The sequence below is a fragment of the Vidua macroura genome, chromosome 5, assembly GCF_024509145.1.
Source record: "Vidua macroura isolate BioBank_ID:100142 chromosome 5, ASM2450914v1, whole genome shotgun sequence".
In the NCBI taxonomy this organism is placed as follows: Eukaryota; Metazoa; Chordata; class Aves; order Passeriformes; family Viduidae; genus Vidua; species Vidua macroura.
The window spans coordinates 66,013,758-66,035,029 of record NC_071575.1 but is presented as its reverse complement, the minus strand read 5'-3'; the positions used below and the strand labels follow the sequence as shown (position 1 = coordinate 66,035,029).

The 21,272-nt window shown below is 40.9% G+C and overlaps 1 protein-coding gene across 3 annotated transcripts in view; it reads right to left on the bottom strand.

The window, feature by feature from the left end:
* Positions 1-21,272, bottom strand: part of GRM3 (glutamate metabotropic receptor 3) — a 102,551-nt gene that overhangs the window by 17,671 nt on the left and 63,608 nt on the right. For all 3 annotated transcript variants that reach the window (XM_053978575.1, XM_053978576.1, XM_053978577.1), the window contains one exon: positions 13,014-13,869. In XM_053978575.1, the coding sequence (XP_053834550.1) occupies positions 13,014-13,869 (856 nt within the window). The remainder of the gene's footprint in view (positions 1-13,013; positions 13,870-21,272) is intronic.

The following is a 21,272-nucleotide window of genomic DNA, read 5'->3' as shown; positions in this document are numbered from 1 at the left end:
TTTTGGTAAAATTTACTTTTGGACTAAATCTGGGACATGGTTATATCACAGGGGCACAAATCTTTCTCTTTTTGGAGGCACTGCTCCATGATGTGCTAATTCCACCCCCAGACTGCATACATAGCAGTCTAAGGAAGTGTTAAATACCTAATAATATTTTTGCCCTTCTTTGTCAGCCTGAAGGAAATATGAATAGATTTAGTTATTAAGATATTAAAGGAAGTTGGTTAAAACATTCTCTCCTCTGTGGGGACTTAAGGATTAGAGACGTGTTTCCAGACACAGCTCTGAATAATTTAGTTAGATAGTTTGCCCTTAGAGATCCGAAGCAAATGAACCATGAAATAGACCCTCTGGCTGTTATTTCCTAATTGACTTGATATGAAGACACTCCCAAATCAGGTGGACTGACATAGATTTAATTACTTATACTGCAATTCTATTATTTAGGAGTAGTAATATTGTAGCTGTGACAGTCTAAGATACAAGAAATTTCAAGTATCTAAGAAATGCAGTATTTCTTATTAGACTTATAGATGGAAGAAGTGCACAAGCTTTCAGGCCCAAGGTCACTCCATTAGGTCACCAGCACCATTGCTCCATAAATTTGACCTCCATTTATTTTGAAGGAACAACTCTGCTCGGAGTTTAGTATATCAGGTTTTTATTTCCTGCTGGAAACACAATTTCCTTTTGCAAACAGCCTCATTACTATCCATTTGCAGAGTAATTGCTGAAAGCTCTTTGTTCACATCTTTAAAAGTATAGAATTCAGAAACAGAAGGTCTGATCGAGATGCAAGACAAGATATGACAGAGATGTTATGCCAAAAGCTTCTTTTTTTTTTTTCCAGATATGTGGGCAGTCTAATAAAGGTATTGCCTCTTCTTACAAATCTTATGACTCTATGCTATTATTTTTGTTAAGGAGCTACTGAAAACTCTTGGCAATCACCCTACAAATTGCTAATAATGAGGTAATTTGCAAAATGAAATTGTATTTGCAGTAGGAAAATAAAACCCTAAGTAGTGAATTCTAAGGAGTGCATGTATTTGAAATAATTGAAGCTCAAATTTACGGAATATTTTGTGAGAAAAAGGGAGCTGTAGAATTCCTCAGAGCTGGAGTAAAGACACAATACCACAGTGAAACATAGGAACCTTTAGGCTTAGACATATTATGCAGCTCAGTTATAGCATTTGGCACATCTGACATATGCTGGTGGAGGACAAAGAACTGGAGTACAGCTGGAAAGGTGAATGTTTCACACATCACGTGGTGTAAGATTCTGGAGTGGATCAGTTTTCTCTAGGAATATAATAAGTGAATGAAAAGAAAACTGACCTATATTTCATGAGCAGAAGTTTAATTGGAGTGTGTGTTTTGGGAGTGCAGTTTTCTTACCGATCTCCTATGGAGAGTGGAAAGAAATTGGCACCTCCAAAGGGGGGCTCTGGCTAATGTGAGATGCCATCAGGGAGGTGGGTAACTTCCCACATCAATAGTTCTCCAGTTATACCATAAAAGTGTGTCAAAGAATACTTTATTTCTCCACTGATGGAGAAATAAAACTAATGTTTTCAGTAAGGCCCACCACACACATTAAATGTGCTCATCTTCCCTTGTAAAGCTATGAGTCTGGATTTTATTTTTACTCTTTTCCATATAATAAGGCAGTGGCTAGAAATGTACATTTACTAAAATTGCAAGTTAATTCAGTATTCAACAGAGTCCATCCCAGCTGACCAAATGCTGAGTCAGCCAGAGAGGGGAAAGTGGGCTTCTCACAACAATGAATTCCAGTTAAAAGAGAGTCAGATAAAGGATAACTCTTGGCTTTTAAGGTTATTCCTGAATTCCACACACCAGCTGCCAAGGTAACACGTCATCTCTCCCAACATCTTCAGTCTTCATTTGCATGTGTTATGCTACAACGCACAACCTGCATGTCCTATTAATACTTGCAAATTCTTCTGTTCTCAGGGATAAAAGATGAAGCTGAGAGCACAGAATCACTTTTGCTAATGCCTTTCTCCACTGAATCAGTTCAGCAACAGCAATCACTGGACCTCAGGGGAAAATGTAAAATGAAAATGTTGATTTATTTGCCTGTTTTATGGTGGAAGTAGAGACACATTGATAGGATTAGACTGATAAAATGTTTCAGAGATCTAGAAAAGACATTAACAGTACTGCCTCAAACCTTCCTCTGACTTGAGATAATTTCTTCTCCAAAGAGCCTTTAAATATGGGCTTTTTATTCTTTCAGTTACTGGAGCATTAACTAGCCATTAGCTATTTATTCAAATGGATGTGCAAATGTAATAGAGGAAGTTTAACAAACTTTTTCAGCACATTTTCATCAGTTCCCAATACCAGTTTCACAGTTTTTTAAGCCACTGTCTGGTAGACACCTATCCTGGCACAGCAGGCCAATTTTTGACACAAAGCTGATCACTCGGAGCAGTGCTGCATTCATCAGGGAAATAGAGAAATGTCATGAAAAAATTTTACTTTTACAGAAACCACAGGTAAAAGGTATTATTTGGGGTACATTATTTATGTCAAGGGAAGGAACCACAAGAGCACAACCTTTTGCTGTTACAGACAATGACACAGTTGCTGCTTAGGCTAGAAGAGTCAAGCAACACCCACCCCATAAATTTCTGCATATGATCAGACATGTCTTGGTGTTTTGAAGCAAATTTAAGACTTCTTGTAAAAGCTAGAGCCACAGAGAAAGTGCTCCCAAAGGAAGAGAGCAGGACAGTTCTGTAGCAGAAGCACAGGAAGATGCTTGAGGCTCCAGAGCTGCACACAAACAGTTAGCTACTGATCACAAATTAAACCTTGGGAAGAAGGGAAGATGGCTTTTAGGGCATAATTAATAGAAAGAAGAGCATGTTTGCAGCATGTGCAAAACATCCTGTGAATGGTGAATAAACAACTGCAGTAACAAGAAGGTACAGCCTCTCCAAGAAAAAGAACTGGGAATGTCCCCTGATTGTGGATGCTGGAACTCACCGGTGTTGCTACCTGAACACCAGGACGTTCTCCCTTCCCTTTGGTGTGTAAAGACCACTGATTTTGGATTTACTGCTCACTCTTTATAAATGCAATCTCAACAATCATACATCAAGTATTATTTCTTATTATAGAATTGGGTTAAGTAAATTTTTAAAGGACAGTGGGTGAGTGCTCCTGTGAATGTGTGAGTTCATGCCTCTCTGTGTGTTTTCCAATCCATACAGCAAACGTGGTTAATACTGGATCATAGAATTATAGTGATATCAGATGTAGCCCTTAGCAATCACATTCCACCCTGAAAATCCATATTCTCTCAGCTACAGAGTTACATGGGATTTCTGTAGCATATATGTTTGGCGTGAGGACTCTGTTCAAGCCTGGGCTCCTCTCAGCTTTCTCACACCCACCAGTAGTTTCCCTGTTTCCTCTGAGCACAGTGCATTCCCCTCCCTGAATAAAATTATGGTGTTTTCTTTGCTGAGACTCATATTTCAGCCACAGAACGGGTAAATATTTCATATGTACAAAGGAATAGTTGCCTTAGCTTATTCCATCAAATTGTCTGGAATCTGTGTATAGCAGCAAGGAGAAAAATGGACTGCATGAAACCTCCATTGAATTGAGGAGCAATTGTAGATACACATTGAAAAAGTGAATATCTCTCAGCCTTCAGAAATGGTCTTGAATTTCTCTTGTAAGAAATATGCTAGATGTATATGTGTCATTAGTCTAGGAGAGATGGGATGATTCATATATTGCCAAGTAGAAAGATGGGCTTGTACAAGAAAAGCAAAACTCTAGGAGATGAAATTCAGATGCAAGATTGGGGTCAGGGGCCTTCAGTTTGGGAGGTACAATAACCTCTGCTTTCCGTCTACTGGGTGTTTGCAACCACCATTCCCAACTCCACAGCTTCTGGCTCTGAGCTGTTCTTCACATGCATTCAGGAAATAGTGAGTTTTTGTGCGGAGACCCTACATCCCAAATTAATGATCTAGGTGATTTCTTTATAAAATACATGCCTTAAGTTTAAGGATTTCTATTTGGAGACATGGTCCTTTCTGACTTAGTGCTGAACCCCTTTTCATCCCAACACTAAGCAGGTGGGCTGTCCATGAATGGAGCAAAAAGCAAAAGAGCAAATTAAAGGACTGCTCCTGTAGCCATGCTACAGCTGGGATTTCATGGACATTTCTGTTAGAAGTTTCTCTGCCTCTGATATCCCTATGCATGAATATGCCTCTTGTTCCCCTTGCCTTGAAGAATTTTAATATTCTTTGTCTTCACTTGTTATATGCTCAGACAAATGCACTTTCAAGGCAGGAAGAAGGAAACGAAAGGAAATGACTCACCCAGATAACAGCAATGAAATGTATTTTTACGTTATATTCTATATCTGCTAACTAAATAACCATAAATATTGCAGTGATGCCAAGGCAGATAGTCTCTGAGATGCTTTTAGAGGTGTTTAGAAACTTGGCTCTGACAAATGAGGAAATGAAAGTCATGCACATTTGTCTGTCAGGTCCATCCAGTTTGCAGTTGATGGGAGTTGTGTAGAAGGTCAGTTTGTGAAAAGCATGCATATGTAAAAGGAGTTTCTGCTCCATAGAGATGTAAAGGTGGTTGTTTTTTGAAAAAATTGGAAGAATTTTGGGAAAAATATGTTAGTGGAAAATGTAAACAATGGCTGTTTTGAGTTTGGGTTGAGTTTCTTTGTCCCTTTTTATAAACAGCCCTGTATCACTGAGTGGTGGGGATTTTTTGCACTGGGAATCAGAAATGGGAAAGACAAACTTGAAGGGAGTAGTTCAGGCTCTGCAGAAAGCTGAAATAGATTCACATGCTCATCTGGGCTGCAGTTTGCAAGTACAAATACAGCAGTTAGCTTGGGACAAATTTGTCTGCAAACTTGCTAAGTGGAATAGATGTAGGATTCAGGCCATGATCTGTGTCTAGATAGCAGCACCAGGCTGGGTGGGTTGAGTGTTAGTGTCTCACTAATGCAGCTCTACTGGTCTTGTCCCTGTTTCTGTTTAACCATTGTTAGCCTGGAAATATCTTTGTACTGTGCTCTACTGGGTGAAGAAAATATCTTCCTGGGATGTTGTGAAATTAAGGTTATTTAGAGGAGAAAAGATACTTTTCTATAGGTTATGCTTTCACTTCTGCCCTTGTAGTATAATTTTAAGCTGCCAACAAGAATATGGGTTTTTAAAAAATAACGTAACATTTAGTTATCTTTGGGATTAGATATCTGGATATGTGACTTTCTGTAGTTTTCTTCATCACCTTTTGAAAAGATGAGTTTTCTTGGAGTCCCACTGGAAGCCCAGTGCACACCTAGATTACTCAAAATAGAAAAATAGAATCAGCTTCTCATGTGTTGTCCTCATCCTCAACACTTCTGTGGCTGTGTTCTGAGCACAGCCTTTGCCTTTGTCAGCCCCTGTTGTACTATCTCAGCATGCAAGTGAGACTAACTGATATTAGGTGTGGAAGTGACAAAGTGCTCTTCTGTAGCAGGTGGTAGAGAAGAATCTGGTCTTGCCATGGGTTTTTCGAAGCCAAATTAGATGCTAAAATGTAAGGCTAGGAATCCTGAACCAAAGTATTCTTTCTCACTTGACATCTTCTCCTTCAAGGTCACAGGAAAAAGCAGACCTGACATCTCTTTACTTATGTGTAAAGATTTCTCCCAGGTAAATCTGTGTGAAAAATAAGAATATAATTCCATGGTATGTCCTGGGTTGCCCTCTTACTGTAAAACCCAGTAGGATTGGGAAAGGAAATGTACATAGTTGGGGTACATAGAAAAGGTTATATGGGATTTCCTACTCCTCTGAAGACTTGTACTGACCCTTGGTGTTTGGGATTCACATACCATTTGCCAGCAAAACAAAAGATAAAATAATAACTATTATAAAACAAGCAGGAGGCAAACACTGGAGCCTGTGATTTAGAGAAATTAGGTTACCAAGCCTTCTGTCTCTCAGCTATGTGATCTGAAAGAAAATCATTGCTGTTTGCCAGTCATGTGTTTCTCCACAAACACAGGGTGTCTAATCTCATCCTCATTTACACACTCCCATGGATGTTGTGAAATCTAGAGATTTATGGCTGCCTAAAGGCTACATTATTAATAGGAGATAAGCAGCTGACTATAAATTACATACAAGGCATAGACTATATAATTTTATGTTCAGTATTTCATAGCTCAGCTGAAGTGGTGGGTTGTTTAAATATTCAAGTAGAGGAAACTGAGATGGAGATCCAGTTGCAATTTTAGGGATGCCAAAGTACTTTCACCTAAATATGCCACTATAACAAGTTTGGGGCTGTTGCTGGCCTGTGGTTTCTGCAGGCTTTCCAGGAATGACACCCAGCTGGGTAAAGGCCAAAGGCAACATATTTCCAGAGACTTCCTGAGGACTATGAAGAAAAGTTGTTGCTGCTCTTCGTCCTGCTAATGCTGCATTTCCCATCTTTCTGTCCATGGAAGCTCAGTGCCCATGTCAGGCAGAGAGCAGTGGCAGCCAGCAGTGGTGGCAGCAGGCAGTGGTGACAGTGGTGGCACCAGGCAAAAGTACCTTGCCCCTGAGTTAGATGGGGAGCAATGGCCCAGCACACCTTGGCCTCAGCTTCTGGAGCTTCTCTCAAGGGGTGAAAATACAATTCAAGCTCTACTCCTGCTCACTCAGGCTAATAACTGTGACTTAGTGACAAAGGAAAGCATGAAACAGCAGCTTTTTGTGATAGTCTCTGGCTTGATAGCAGACACCATTAACAGGTAGGTCACTGACCTGCCATCACGGTGAGAGAAGTTTTAATGGAAATTTTATTTGGAACATGTGCCCTAGAGATGATGATACCTGTGCCCCTCTGCCAGCCCAGGTATCCAGTTCACAGAGTGCAGTGAGTGACACACAACACATCCAGAGTGCAGACCAGTTGCTTGCCATCATGATACCTTAAACCTGAACTAGGTGTTGAAGAGGTTCTATAGTATTTTATTTTCAACTAGTTTACATCTATAAAGACCTGAGCAAGTTCGTCTGATTGCACAGCTGCCTTACCTTTCAGCAGGTAGTTAGCCTAGAGACCACCCAACCTGCTTTATTCTTTAATTTCATTATTTTATATTTCATTATTTTATATTATTAATCTATAGCATGCACAATTAAAATATATATAAATGCATATATATATAAGTATATAAATATATTAATATATACACATACTAAAATCTTCAGGAGGACTAAGTAGAGATTGGCTTATTTACTCTTGGAGGGTAAATTTATCCAAAGTAAAGGAACAGCAGATCCCATGAGGTCTCTAAAGAGAGGAGGAAGGAGAAAGTAGATGGGGCCATCAGGATTACCAGGCCATCAAAATCTTGCTGCAGCTCTCTGTGTATTTATACCAATGTAACTCCAATACAGAGAGAATATGGGAAAATACTGTGCAGGTTCAACTGTTCTTCTGCTCTAAAACAGCAAGTCTCAAGTGTGCTTTCAGAGGCTGTCCCTTAGCTGCTTGCAAGGTTTTAAACACTATGACACATTTGTGGTGCCAGGAAAAGGCAGTTATTTTTTCCTATAAATCCTAGACATCTTTTTCTTGTGTATCTTTAATTAGCACCTTGGGGAATTCACTAATTTTCCTTGCTTTTATTAGCTACTAATCCATCACATATTACACTTTTACAACTTTTATGATTAACAAGGCAGTGGATGCTTTCTGTCCATGTGAACTTTGCCTTCATCTGAAAGCGTGTTCTGGTTTATTCTACAAATAAGCATCACAAGGAAGGCCATGAGGACCTCACTGCTGACTGAGTGCTGAAGGCAAGGGGGATCTGACGCGACAAGAAGGACCTCCTTGGGTGAAGTGTTGGAGTAGCAGGGCCACCTGCTGCAAAGCCTGGGCTTTGAGCTCTGGCTTTAGCCTTCACAGGTATTCCCTGCTGTGAACTCATAGCCAGCCTTTGACGTTTCTGCAGCTGTAATCTGCTTGTGATAGCAAATGCAGGATTCCTTTGGTCTGTGCTCCATGCAGCTTGGCTGAGCATTGACTTTTGAAGTGCACTTTTGACAGGAAATATTTATGGGTAAATCCCAGAACAAGGACTATGCAATGCTGCTGTGCTCAGAAGTAAGGTGACATCTGCTTGTTGCAGACCATGACTTAAGCTCTTTCTTTCTTGGATGGAACAGATAGGATGGAAATGGTCTGTGAAATTGTGTTCCCACAACAGAAGTCACCAGTGTTCAAGAATAAATGAAAAGGTGAATTTGTGCTTCTGCTTCATATCATTTCAGTGTTGACTGGGGCAGAGTGAGAAGGAAGAGAAGGAATGAAATGAACCACATCGAAATGTGGTAAGACCCGCAGTTTTGTCATAAAGTCCAGTGGAGGAAAGAGGACAAATCAGACCTGACTTACAAGCCTTTTCTCATTTGGAGTAGTCATTCTGGTTAGCCAGGGGAGAGGACTTCCCCAGGATAAGCTATTTTTGGTGATACAGGCTTTGCTGTAGAAGAGATGGATTTCTGAACACAAGACAGAAAGGTCCATGACAGTGACTCTGTTAACTCAGGAGGGAGAAAGGGATAGGAAAAGACACTGAGTACTTTAAATATGCATTGCCTAAATTTTTTAATGATCTTTTTTCCAAGTCTACTACTTTAGCTAAACTCCTCCAACCATTAGCTGTGCAGGTTCTGACAACTGCATAAGATATGTGGACATGAATACATCCCAAAATCTAACCCCCTTCTGCCCATATGCTCCCACACTAGACTGAGGACAGGGTTAGTCCTGTTACACCATCAGCCCTGCTAACTGGTGTGGGAAAAGCTAGAGCCCAGCCCCACACTCCTGGTTGACAAGGCTGTTATTCTGCACAACAGATAAGCAGCCCTGGAGCCACTGCTGGTCTTTCATTATCATGGCTACCCTTCCTCACCCTTCCCTTCCAATCCAATGTCCTGGAGGAGCAGCTACACCAGGCAGTAACATGTAGGGCACAGCTGTGCGTGACCCTGCCACTATTTTATCCCAAATGATGGACACCCCTCTCACACTGTCCTGGCACTTGTCAAATGTGAAGCTTGCAGTAGTGCTGTGGCCAATGACAACGCTGCTTTCCTGTGTCATGCTGGTGGCTTAAACGAGCTAAATAAGTCAGCAAAGCTGTTTGCTGCACTGTCCCCTCCACCCTTGTGAGGGAGGAAGGCTTCTGGATGTGTGGGTTCATACTTGGATTCATAGCCCTCCCAGGAGCCCCTCTGTATGCTGCTCTTCACCAGGCAATGGTGAAGGGTACGGTGAGAAGTTGAGTTTACTCTGTGCTCTCTGACATGGAGACCTTTACTTTTGTTCAGCACTTCTTTGTTGTTCTGGTAATAGAAGTTAACAGCCTCTTGAACTGGCATCTCTTTATCAGCAGAAAACCATCACGATTTAGAACATCAAGTGCTGCATTTGTGCCCTCAGGAGGGAATGTAGAGGATGGGAAAATCAAGAAGATGAACCAGCCTATATCTCTTTGAAAAGCGAAATAAACACTGAAATTGAGTGAGTGCATTTATCTAGAGGCTGGACTTTGCATTCTCACATCCTGGTGCTGGAAGCTGGAATAGGCACAGGTGTCTCTTTTTTCCTTTATTATAAAGATTCAGAATACCATTACATTTGTCATATATGTCTTATTGACTTGCAAGAAAATTATGTGCTTGGTGTATCTCACAGACAGTAAGGAATGAAATTTCACACTGTCTTCATCCCACACTGCAGTTCTGTGGAGTTATTTCAATTTAATGAAAAAGAAATAAGTAGGAACCCAGAGATATTAGTGAAATTACCTGTCACACAGCATGTCAGCAACAGTGGCAGCACAAGGATGCACAAATCCCGCCTGTCCCCTACAACCACCCTGCTGTTAGCTGGTCCCTGAGTATTTCCTTGCATATCACATTATTGCTGTTCCTGAGAGTCTCACTTCAGGCTTTCAGCTAAATGGCAAGTGAAAATAAACCTTAATCACTCTATACTCCATCTGTAGTCAGTAGCAAGAGATACAGGGGCAAATCATATCTTGCATGGGCTGGAGCACACTCTGTAAGTGCTAATCCTCTTCATTAACTGTAATCAAAGTCTAATCAAAACTAATTTGAATGTGAAGGGTAAATGTCTAAAATTGCTTTGTCCCACACCAGTGATAGAAACGCACCTGATCGTTTACTCAGACTGGTGTGTGTGAAATGCACCATGTTCCAGCAAACTGGGATGAGACATTCAGGGCCATTTGCTTGATTTCTTCCACCATTTCTTTACTTGACTTCTATGCTTGCAGGGCTTATCTATGTGGACCCCTGCCTTTTAGCAGAGGAAGCATCGCTTAAATAGCTTTTTGTGCGTCTGCAAATATAGTTATCACTGTTCTGTTTCTTGCCTGTTTCCTTGTAGTGGGTCTGGATCGCTACCCAGGCTAAAGAAGAGAGAACATCCACAGCCTGACTTGGCTTCAGTGTAGCTGCTGGACTGGTAACTTCCATGCCACCCTTTCTCTGGGAAAGGGTGCTGGGAAAGCATTCTCAGGTTTGGAGATGGAAATATGAGAGCGTCTTTGATCAAATGCACCATATAACAAAGTCCTTGTATTGCATTAACAACACACACAAAGATTTTCTTCATCCGGGAAAGAGCAAATAATAATTTTTGGTCCTGTACAAATCAATGACAACACTTATATGTATTAAAATCTCACATATGTATTAAGTCTTCACACCCTTCTGAAAGGAGGAAGGGATGGAAGATTTGCTTAATAACTCGCTACATAAAAATCACTCACCTGCTCAAAAAAAATAACTTACATTAAAATAGGGATTCACATTATAATGGAAGAACTAATAACAAAGAAAAGAGATGAGCAAATAATGTTGTAAGCTGGTAAAAAAATGTATATGGAACAAAGCCATTGGAAAAGCACTTGACAGGTTTCTTAATGTTTTAAATTAGAAATGAAAATTAATAGAAAATAAAGCTCTTCAGAGTTTCAAAGATTTCCATGCTGATTTTTAATATAATTAATTTAGTTCAAAAAAGACCCTTCTGTTTTCAAAACTGAAAAATTATAGGCTTCAATTTTTTTTTCCAGCTTGAACAACTTCAACTCCCAATTCATAAAAAAAAAAGGACATTTCAGTCAAAATAAAAACTATTTTTTCTGGCTCTAGATAATAAAAAAATTCCTGAGATTTTGGTGAAAGAAAATTGGGGTTATTTTGGCTGTATACCTAGATGTTGACTGGGAAAATGCTTGGGTGCTTAAAAATATCTACATGTTAGAAAAATAATTAAGAATCCTATATTTGAACAAAGATTGCTTAGTCTTAAGGCTGGACTCTATTAAGAGCGTTTTCATTTAAGCTCATAAAAACACCTGTAGTGTCAGAAAAATCTTCAAAATAATTGAAGTTTAAAATATTGAAGTGCCTATTCATTTAGGTAGGTCATTACAGTTGTGAAGTATTTCCCTGGCAGGGACAGAAGCACACCACTGCCTTCCCTCCTGATCAGCATGCGAGGAATCAGCTCCCATGAAGTGCTGTCCTCCTAAAACCAATTGATTTCAACAATTTAAAGACATTCAAGTATCTCTGAGGATAAGTGCAGGCAAACGAGAAAAGAGTTTCTGTGTTGTAAGTGCTGTGAGGGGGGGAAGGAGAAAGGATTATTCTTAATTTCTAGAGGTCTAAACCCAAAAAGTTTGTTTCATTCTGACTTGAGTAGTTGGCTACAACAGATGCACCCCACTGGGAGTTAGAGAAGCACCAGGGATGTGGTTGGTAGTATCTAGAAGTGATCTGAGCCAAAAGCTGAGAACACCTCTAAAGGAGGGGAAAGTTCAAGCTCCAATTTGACAGTTTTATGCAGTTTTCAGTGTTATTAGCATTGTACAGTTACTGAAGGTCTCTTGGGATTGAGCATGCTGAATCCTACACATGTTTATCCTCCTTCTTGGAGCTAGTTCTCACTCAAAGCACAGCATGATGGTTCCTTACTATCGACTCAGTCAGTTGAGAGTATCAGTTTCACACTACATAGAAATTCAAATTCAACCTAGATGCTTCAGAAGAAACTCAAGACATGAAGAAACAAAAAGGCAGGATGTTCTACACTTTACTTCTTTCCCCTGTAGATCCATTTAGCTTTGCTGAGGTGTAATATTGTTATGTCATAGTATTAATAAAAAAAGCTAAACTCAGCCTTACGTGGTGGCAAAACCACAGAGATGCCACGTGCTGTGCAGCCAGTCCCCATGAAGTTTGCTCATATCATTCCCATATGGATCACCCTCCTCCACATCTCCTGCACATGTTTAATGCAGCTTTTTTATACTTTGCCATTAAGCCTGTAGTTTTGTAACACAGGTAATGGCACTACCCCATATATTTGAATAGTTTATGTACATCTGGTCCTATGACAGGAATTATTACTTTATTATTGCAAAGACATTGGCCACGGTCCAGCAGTTATGTAAATTTGTAGCAAAACGAGGGAGAGAAGGCCAAGTCTTGGCATGGGATTAGCAGGCGGATGGCTGGTGTAGCAGATGGTGAAAGGACCATTGCCTTTCAGACATGCCCAAACTGGCTGTGAATTAAATGGGTGTTGGTGTGTGGAATTTTAGAGGATGGAGTGCAACATTGCCAAGACCAGCTGTTGCCACCTTCACCTCTTCCTTCTGCTGGAAGCAGGAGGACCATCAACCTGTTTTTTTTAGAGCTCTCATCAAGCTCCGCATCCTTCTCCTTTCTGCCTTCTTGTGACAGGAGTGACCTTGTCTGTGTACCACCCTGGTCTAAACTGTGTAAATAGTTGCTACCAGAAATTTGGCTGGCTGTTACCATGACTGATGAACATTTCCTTAATTACAGTGCTTAATTACATTCTGTAGGTACCAAAAGAGGAGTTATTACCTGTAAAGTTTACTTTCAGGAGATAATCTTTGTACAGCTTCCTACCATCCAGATGCTTCATGGCATCACAGAGTTTGGTGGTGTTTGGGCAGAGAGTCCTCTGCATTTTATGCAGGGCGTGAGCCATTGCATACACAGCATTCACAACAAACATGATCTTGGATTCTTGCTCGTAGTTGGAACTGTTGATGGTGAAGTGCTTTTCACAAGCCTTTCTATGCGGTTTCCGGTTCTGCAGGTTACACTGGAATTTTTGCTCCCAGAAGTCCTTGAACCAGGGGTTGCGCCTGTTGTTGTAAGGGCTGAGACTTTGGAAGTACTTGTCAAACTCTTTAACCGGATGGGAAGCAAGCTCCAAGGTTATGGCCCCGGACGCTATGTGCTCGTTGCCCTTGACAATGCTCTCCTGCGCTCCCCACCCGTCGCTGGCAATCCAGGTGAAGGACACGTTGAAGCGGTTGGCGGCCGCAATGAGCTCCCGGGAGTCGTCGCCTCGCATGAAGAGCACCACCACCCTGGCGTTGGGCTTCTGGAGCAGCTCCCTGATCACGCCGTCGTAAGACTTCCGGATGTTGGACCGTCCCACTTTCTCGGAGGTGGCGATGCAGATGTTGCGCAGGCGAGCTTCCTGCTCAAAGGCCTCGATCCCCGTCTCCCCGTAGTCTCCTTCGGAGGCCACTGTTGACACGTAAGTCCAGTTGAAAAACCGCAAGATTTCAGCCATGGCTTTCGCTTGGTAGAAGTCTGGGGGCACAGTCCGTGCGAAATAGTCGTAGCGGGATTTGTCGCTCAGCTTGGCACTGGTGGAGGCATAGCTTATCTGGGGGATCTGGAAGAGTCTGAGCAAATTTGCCACCTGGAGACAAAGCAGGGTGCACAGATTATTAAAGAGGGTTATTTATAAAATGGAACAGAAATATTTAGGGAAAGGCATTGACAGTGTTTTTTAATGAGAGATGTTCTATGATCACAGATTGAGGGTGTTGATAGAGGATGTTGATAACAAACTCCAGGGAAAGCATTGCACTGGGCATATGCACAAAACCTGTTCTGATGCCCAGTTAATTCCCTGGGTCCTGCTGGGACTGTAATGGACCTTTATTTTCATGAAACTCAGCCTGTTTAAACAACAGATAATTAGATACAAATGGACAATATATTTCAGTTTCAGACTGCGTTCCTTACTAAGGCCTGGGGATTTGCATGCCTTTGCTGTTCATAGTGGGATTCATCTTCTCCAAGATTCATTGTATTTGATGACCAAATGCACTAAGAAGACATAAATTTCTGTTTTGTGCAAATATCACAAACATACAGGCCTTTTGCAGAACTTTCTAATCTCACTTACTCAGGCCAAGTCCCCAGTTCTCCTATTTTTTACTCATTTAAACTAACTTTTTTTCTGAGATTTCTGGCTGCAGACCAGCTGAGATGGCACATCTGTTGCATGTTAGTACTCTTCAAGTGTTCCACAATGTCAGGAACAGAATCACAGAACCACAGAATCATAGAATGGTCTTAATTGGAAGACACCCTCAAGGATCATCGAATCCAGCTTTTAAGTGAATGGCCCATATGGGGACCAAACCCATGACCTTGGAATTATAAGCACCATGCTCTACCCAACTGAGCTAATGTCATGTTGACCTACAGTTTTTAATAAAAATAAAAATTTTTAATAATCTCTATTTGTCCTTTCAGTTTGATTTATGTGGTCCAAAGTCCTACTTTTTCTTCTTTTTTTTTTTTTTTTCGTATTTGGCTATGTCCAATACTTAAATATTTCCAAATCTACTCTGTTGCTCTCACAGAAGTGCAACTCTTGATCACATCTGGAAAGAAATGAAGAAAGGTTATGGCATTTTTTTTCTATGAGAGTTTCTTAAATGACAAAGAGAAGATTGGTGACTGGAAGTTCTGTCCAGTAAATAAAATTTGAAGCTGATCTTAGAGTACAGCCTGACAAAACCATTTGAAAAGCAACAGTGTGCTTGAGATTTCTGCAGTAGTGTACTTGAGATTCCCAAGGGAAGCTTATTAAAATTGCCCAATCCTTTAATTTTTTTAATCTTCCCCAGATGTTTCTTTGACCACAGATTGTCTGGAAGAATTCAAAGGCAACGGACTGCTTTGAAAAAGATGTAGAAGAGGCAAATTTTGGAAGCTCAGACACCAATAGCAAATTAGACAGTCTGGTAAAAAAAAGCCCAAAAAACAAACAGAAGAATTTTATTACTTTTCAGCAACCTGTATGACTTAGGATTTTATAGATTTAGATTCTGTCTTTTCTGTAATGCAGACACTCAACTAGTGTCCTGCTGTAGCTCAGTCTGCCCTTGTAAACTGGTATAATCTCATCTGGGACAGACTCTGCTGTGAGCCACATATGTACAGGGACTTTCTACAACCTCTGGGCCACATGGAACGGAGGACTTCAGGAGGTTCTTATCCTCCTGTCCTTCTGGAGCACCAGGAAAGACCAGGTGTCCTGGCATCTCAGCTGTCGCTGTTGAGTTGAAGTTTACCTTCACAAAAAAAATATTGGTAGTGGTTTATTTTAGCTTAAGCCAAAATAAAACCTTTCCTACAGTGCTTGGAAGGAGTATGCTGAGCTTTAGCTGACAGTGCAGTTTTGCCAGTGGGTACAGGCACAAGGCTGGGAAGTGCTGCAGCTGAACGAGTTACTGTCCCCCAGAAAGCAGCTGCTGTGTTCTTAACCTCCCTGCTGGATGGTAACAGTCATTAAACCGCCTTATACTGGAAGTGTGGGATTTAATTTGCATCTGGTGATGGAAATGAACAGCTTTAAAGCAACAGGATGGGCAGAGAGGCTTGTTCTGTCACCAAGGTACAATGGATGCTTTGAGCATTGTTAAGTCCCTGTGGCTTTGTAACTTTGATTACATGCCCACATATCCACATGGTTTGGTTCACATGTCCTCTCTCAACAGCAATCCAATTTGGTAATAAGAATGTACTCCATGTAGCTATTCTGGAACATTTCCTGCAGAATTGTGTGGGCTGGAATTGCTATTCTTGTCTCAGTTTATTCTAGCAGGAGTTATTTCATTTGTGCTAAACCATAATGAAGATATGCACACATACCTTTCTGCATTTTCCCCCTCAAACTGGCTAAAGAAGAAGTCCATTTTCAGCAGCTCAGGTAATGCTGGTCAGTGAGTGGACAAGCCTTCAGCTCACAGAAAGGTGATCCTAACAAATATAGCAGCTTTATAGTTAGTTTTTTTTTTCTTTTTTTTATGTTTGTTTGTGCCTTTTTAATTTTTTTTTTTTTAGTCTAAGCAGCAAAAGCATCCACAGAACTACTCTCCCAGTTTACACGGGGGCCCTCAGCCTTGGAGGCCACGATACTTCCAGGGTCCCTGCAAACACCTGTAATTCTCATTCCTGTGCTCTGGGAGAAGAAAGTTTTCATGTGTTTACAGTTGTTTGCTGTAAAGCTCTTCATTACGAAGCTGTCCAGATGGTAGATTTTTCATGGACTAAAAATTAAAAATTTTACGTAAGTCTGATTAATCATAAAGGATAGTGATCCAATCCTCCCTGAGAACTATTACTGTTCTTGGAGTTCAGTGAAGTTGTATCTGTTATTAATTCAGATCAAGACACTCTTCTTGAAATTCTCAAGAGGGGATTTTCTAGAATATTGTAACGTTGTGATATTAGGGACTAATTTTTTAAAAAAGCTCAAGTCTCAGGCGCTTAGCTGATGCAATTGATTTCAGAACAGTCCCTTTTTCTAGCCATTTTCATGCTGATCTGAGCATTTGATCATGAAAATGTTATCCTGGTTAAGAGACTAACAGGATCAGGTAGCAGGTTCTGCAGAGGAGATAATGTCTAAGGCTATGTCTGCCCAGGGTACTAGAGGACAGTGGGATGTAAACCTGAGTTATGTGCACTGAGATTGAACCACCTGAGGCACACCTCCAGTGTAGCTCCATGCTGCCTTGGCACGTGTGGAACAGTTTCAAAATTGCAGTGCAGATCCAGCTTTAGCTCAGTGAAATAATTTATTCTGGCAAAGCTCCAGGGAACAATTTAATCAAGCTGTGGTGCATGCAATTAGTGCCTGAAATCCATATGTTGGCACTTAAGCAGCCGTAGTAGCCAGGTTTTTTTTGCTGTCAAAACTGGGGGGTTTTGCAGATACCTTTGAAGATAAGTCTGGATGTTCTGCATCTGCAAACCAAACCAGCCACTTTGCACAGCTTGCTGTGAATAAAGCATGTCGATGGAGTCTGCATTCAGAGAGATGGGAAACCTTCATTTGCTCTCATGCTGCTGGGCTTGTCAGTGCAGCCACTCTCCTGTGGTCAAGTGCCCACTCCCCAGGCAAACCTGGCTCTCACTCGGCTGGGTGATTTGTTGCCCAACATGAGCATGGCAGTAAGTCCAGTGCCAGCCACATGCCTCCACAGGGACACACTGGCACCAGCAAATCCAGCAAATGGAGTGGCTGTGGCAGTGCCAGGGGGGACCAGTCTCCCTCTCCACATCTGTCACTTCTGCTCCTCTGAGCTGCAGGGACAAGATAAATGCTTGTGGAATATTGCCAATCTTGTTTAAAACACTGAAAATGGTTTCATAATAACCACCTGCAAGGAGCCATGAATTAGATACAGCTATCAAACATATGAACCTGGTTTCTGGGTGCGTTTGTGGTCATTCAAGAATCCTGCTGGTAAGCGAGGACAGATAGGTAACACCTCTATGTCTCAGTAACCTTGATCTATATTATGATTTGTTGAATCTCACTGAACATTTTCTTAATCTTCATAAGATTTTTATTTTTGCTGGCAGTAGGATTTATTCTGATGTTTTTGTTAAAATTTTCCTTTTTTAATGGCCCTGAGATTATTACATGGATTTTTTGGAATGTGTATGGGACTGGAAAACACAGGAAATATTTTGGAGAAAAGAAGGAAAGATAAATCTCAGAAGTGTTAGAACAGGTAGGGTGTCTTTACCACAACTCACAAGTGTGTATTGCACATTTGTTGGACAGAGGAGGCCTCTTATAAGATGACAGTGCTCTCTGCCCTTCTGAAATTTAACCATGCAAGAGTCTCATGGCACTTAACATGGCTTAATGAATCTAATTTCACAGAGCTCCTTTGAGACAGGGAAGAGCTACTCTGAACAGACAATAAATTAGGCTGTGGAGCAGAATAACATTAAGGTTAAGGAGTTTTTTCTCTACTGAGAAACTGGGCAAATTTCTGTCTCTCTGAGCTGAAATCTGTCCTAATGGAGATTATTTTGCTGCCTCTGGTCTCCTGAGAAAGTATTTTTATTTCTGGGAATAAGTTGCAAGTCCAGATTCCCACAGCAAGACCATGGCAAAGCCATGTCCCAAGGTTTTTCCTAATTTCATTGCTATAACACAGGGCCTGAGCTCTTGCTTTGAAAAAAACATGGACTGCATCTAGTGTATGTTTTATCCAGTTCCTAAATTATGGTAATCTACCTTGTTGGCTTTTTATTATTATTTGGGCAGCTGGAAGTCAAACTGCCTCTAAAGCATTCATACCAATATATAGTAAAGGTTTTTTTTCCCTATTTAAATTTTTCTTGTTTCTTAAATATAAAAATATACCAAAAGTTTGGTAGAAAGAGCTATTTTAGAAAGGCAGGAAAGACACACTGGTTCTGAATGGGCTGGGATGTGGGTGTGTGGTAGGTGGCAGGCATAAACCTAAGGTAATGACTAAATGAGGTACCTCTCTAGCCAACAGTCTCCACTGGCCTGTGCAGTCTCCCCTGGTCCCAACTCCTGGAATGTACATTTTTTCTCAGGTTAAAATCTCAATTTATAAGTATTTTCTTCTATCGTCTGGTCCTGTATTATGTTGATAAAGACATTTACTTTGTGTTCCTGAGAACAAACCTGTATATACTGAAAAGCTGATATTAGTTTCCCACCAAACCTTTTCTTCTCCAGGCTAAACATGTGCAGTTCCCTCAGTTTCTTCTTGTAAGGTTTGTGCTTCAGACTCTCCTCCTCATGATTATATTTGTATTTATTGAATCTTCTTTTTACCAAGGGACCCAAAGTTAGGGGTAATATTCTAGATGTGGTCCAGTGAGAATAGAATAAACAGAAATATTTATTTCCATCTATGTACTGGCTATGTTCTGCAGACACAGCCCAGGAGGCTGTGAGCTGCTAGACTGTATCACTGGCAATAAATATGAGCAATACTGAAAAGCTGGGCTGCACCATAATTTTCCCTCTTCTCTTGGGATTTAGTAGTCTCCTACCTGGGGACAGTGTGACCCAGAGTGACTCAATCTGGACACTTCTGGCATACTCCCATAATTTGGGAGTATGTGGGAGGAAGAGAGTTCAGTGATGCAAATGCAACATCACCTTGGACCCAAGAAAAAATTCACTCCAAGCTAATTTGTTTTCAAAGGGAAATTAGGACCTTAGGGGCCTCACTGCTTTCAGAACTGAAAAACCTTTATCAGCCTGGAACATCATCTCTCCCTAGCCCATTTTTAAACGAAGAGTGCCATCTCTAGGATATTATAATAAGCACTAATGAAGGCAGTGACTGCACAAGGGCTGTGTCATGACCTGCAACAGAAAACACCAATTAGGCTTCAGCAGAACTCCAAGCACTGACCCCAGAAGGTCACTGGGAATGCCAATATCCCAGTTCTTTAAATCATTAAAGGTCAGGTGGAACTCAACCAGATGCAGTGAGGTTATTTAGGAGTCCCATCCTGGCTTGTTCTCCTGTGGAATCTTTTGGTGCATTGCAGGACTGAAGCAGTGGTTTCCATCAGCTTTCACACTCTTTGGTATTAAGAAGCCTGTTTCCTACTTTATAAGTAATGTTCCTTAATAAAATTGCTTCCAAAAGGTAACTCAGGAAAAGATAATTCACTACCAAACAAATAAAAATGTCTGACATTTTTTGTTAGCGGGAAGAAGGGTGAAGGAAACATTATTTTTAGCCTTGCTCTTCTCCTGAAAATTTAGACAATGAAGCTAGGAAAAATATAGCTAAATGTTTGCAGTGGACTCAGTAGCTGCCACACAGAGAGAAGCAGTGTTTGAACTGTGAAGTAACTTCATCTGCAATATGAACATCAGAAATAAGGAACACTGTCGGAATAACAGCTAGGATTTCTGCACAGGACCTGGGAATTTCTTTTTATATTTGTGTCTGTCCTTGCAATAAAAAGTAAACCATAGAGGGCATGCAGAGAAATGTTGTGCTTTGAAGGAATTGTTTGAAAATCTTTTTTTCTTTTTTCCTGTAGGGGATGGCTCAGTAAGCTGTCACATATGCACTCTGCCTCCATACAGCATTACTGTTGCAGTGAAGTAAGCTGAACACCAAACTTGCACCCTGAAAAGAGACCTGTGCAGAAGATCTTGCTTTGCATGAGAGTGCAACTCTTTGAGACTTCGTAAACCTGCCCGTGACTCATGTCCCATTTACACAGGATCAGAAAAGGCACTAAAACTGGGGCTGTTGGTTCTAAAGGAACATGGAATTGCTTCTGGAGTTAAAAGAGCTATCAGTGATAAATATGGTAATTTGACACTCATTAACTGATGAGTAAATCCTAGTCAGAAGGGGTAGAATGAGTGTAGAGTAAGGCCTAGTCAGAAGGGGTAGAACAAGTATAGGTGATGTCTAGGTGACCCTAGCTAGTTCTTATTTTTGGCCACTTTCTCTTCTAGTGACACCCTTTCCCACTTGGAACAGTTTATTGCTCTCTACCACTCCCTGAAAGGAGACTGCAGTCAGGTGGGGGTTGGTCTCTTCTCCCATGTAACAAGTGATAGGACAAAAGGAAAAGGTCTCAAATTGAGCAAGGGGAGGTTTAGATTTGATACTAACAAAAATTTCTTCACTGAATTGGTGGTCAGGCATTGGAACAGGCTGCCCAGGGATGTGATGGATTCACCAGCTCTGGAAGTATTCTCAAAACATGTAGATGTGGCACTTGGGAACACAGTTTAATGGTGGACTTGGCAGTGCAGGGTAAAGGTCCCACTCAATGACCTTAGAGGTATTTTCTGACCTCAACAATTCTATGATTCTCTCATTGTATGGTAGAGCTCCTTCCTTCTTACCTATGATCTCAGTGGTTACTTATCTATCCCTGTAAAGTCTTACAACATCCCCTTAGCAAAAGGACAAAATGCACACACTTAAGAAATAAAAATTATAGCTCAAAACCAAATAAAAAAGGACTGCAAAATAATTGGTTAAT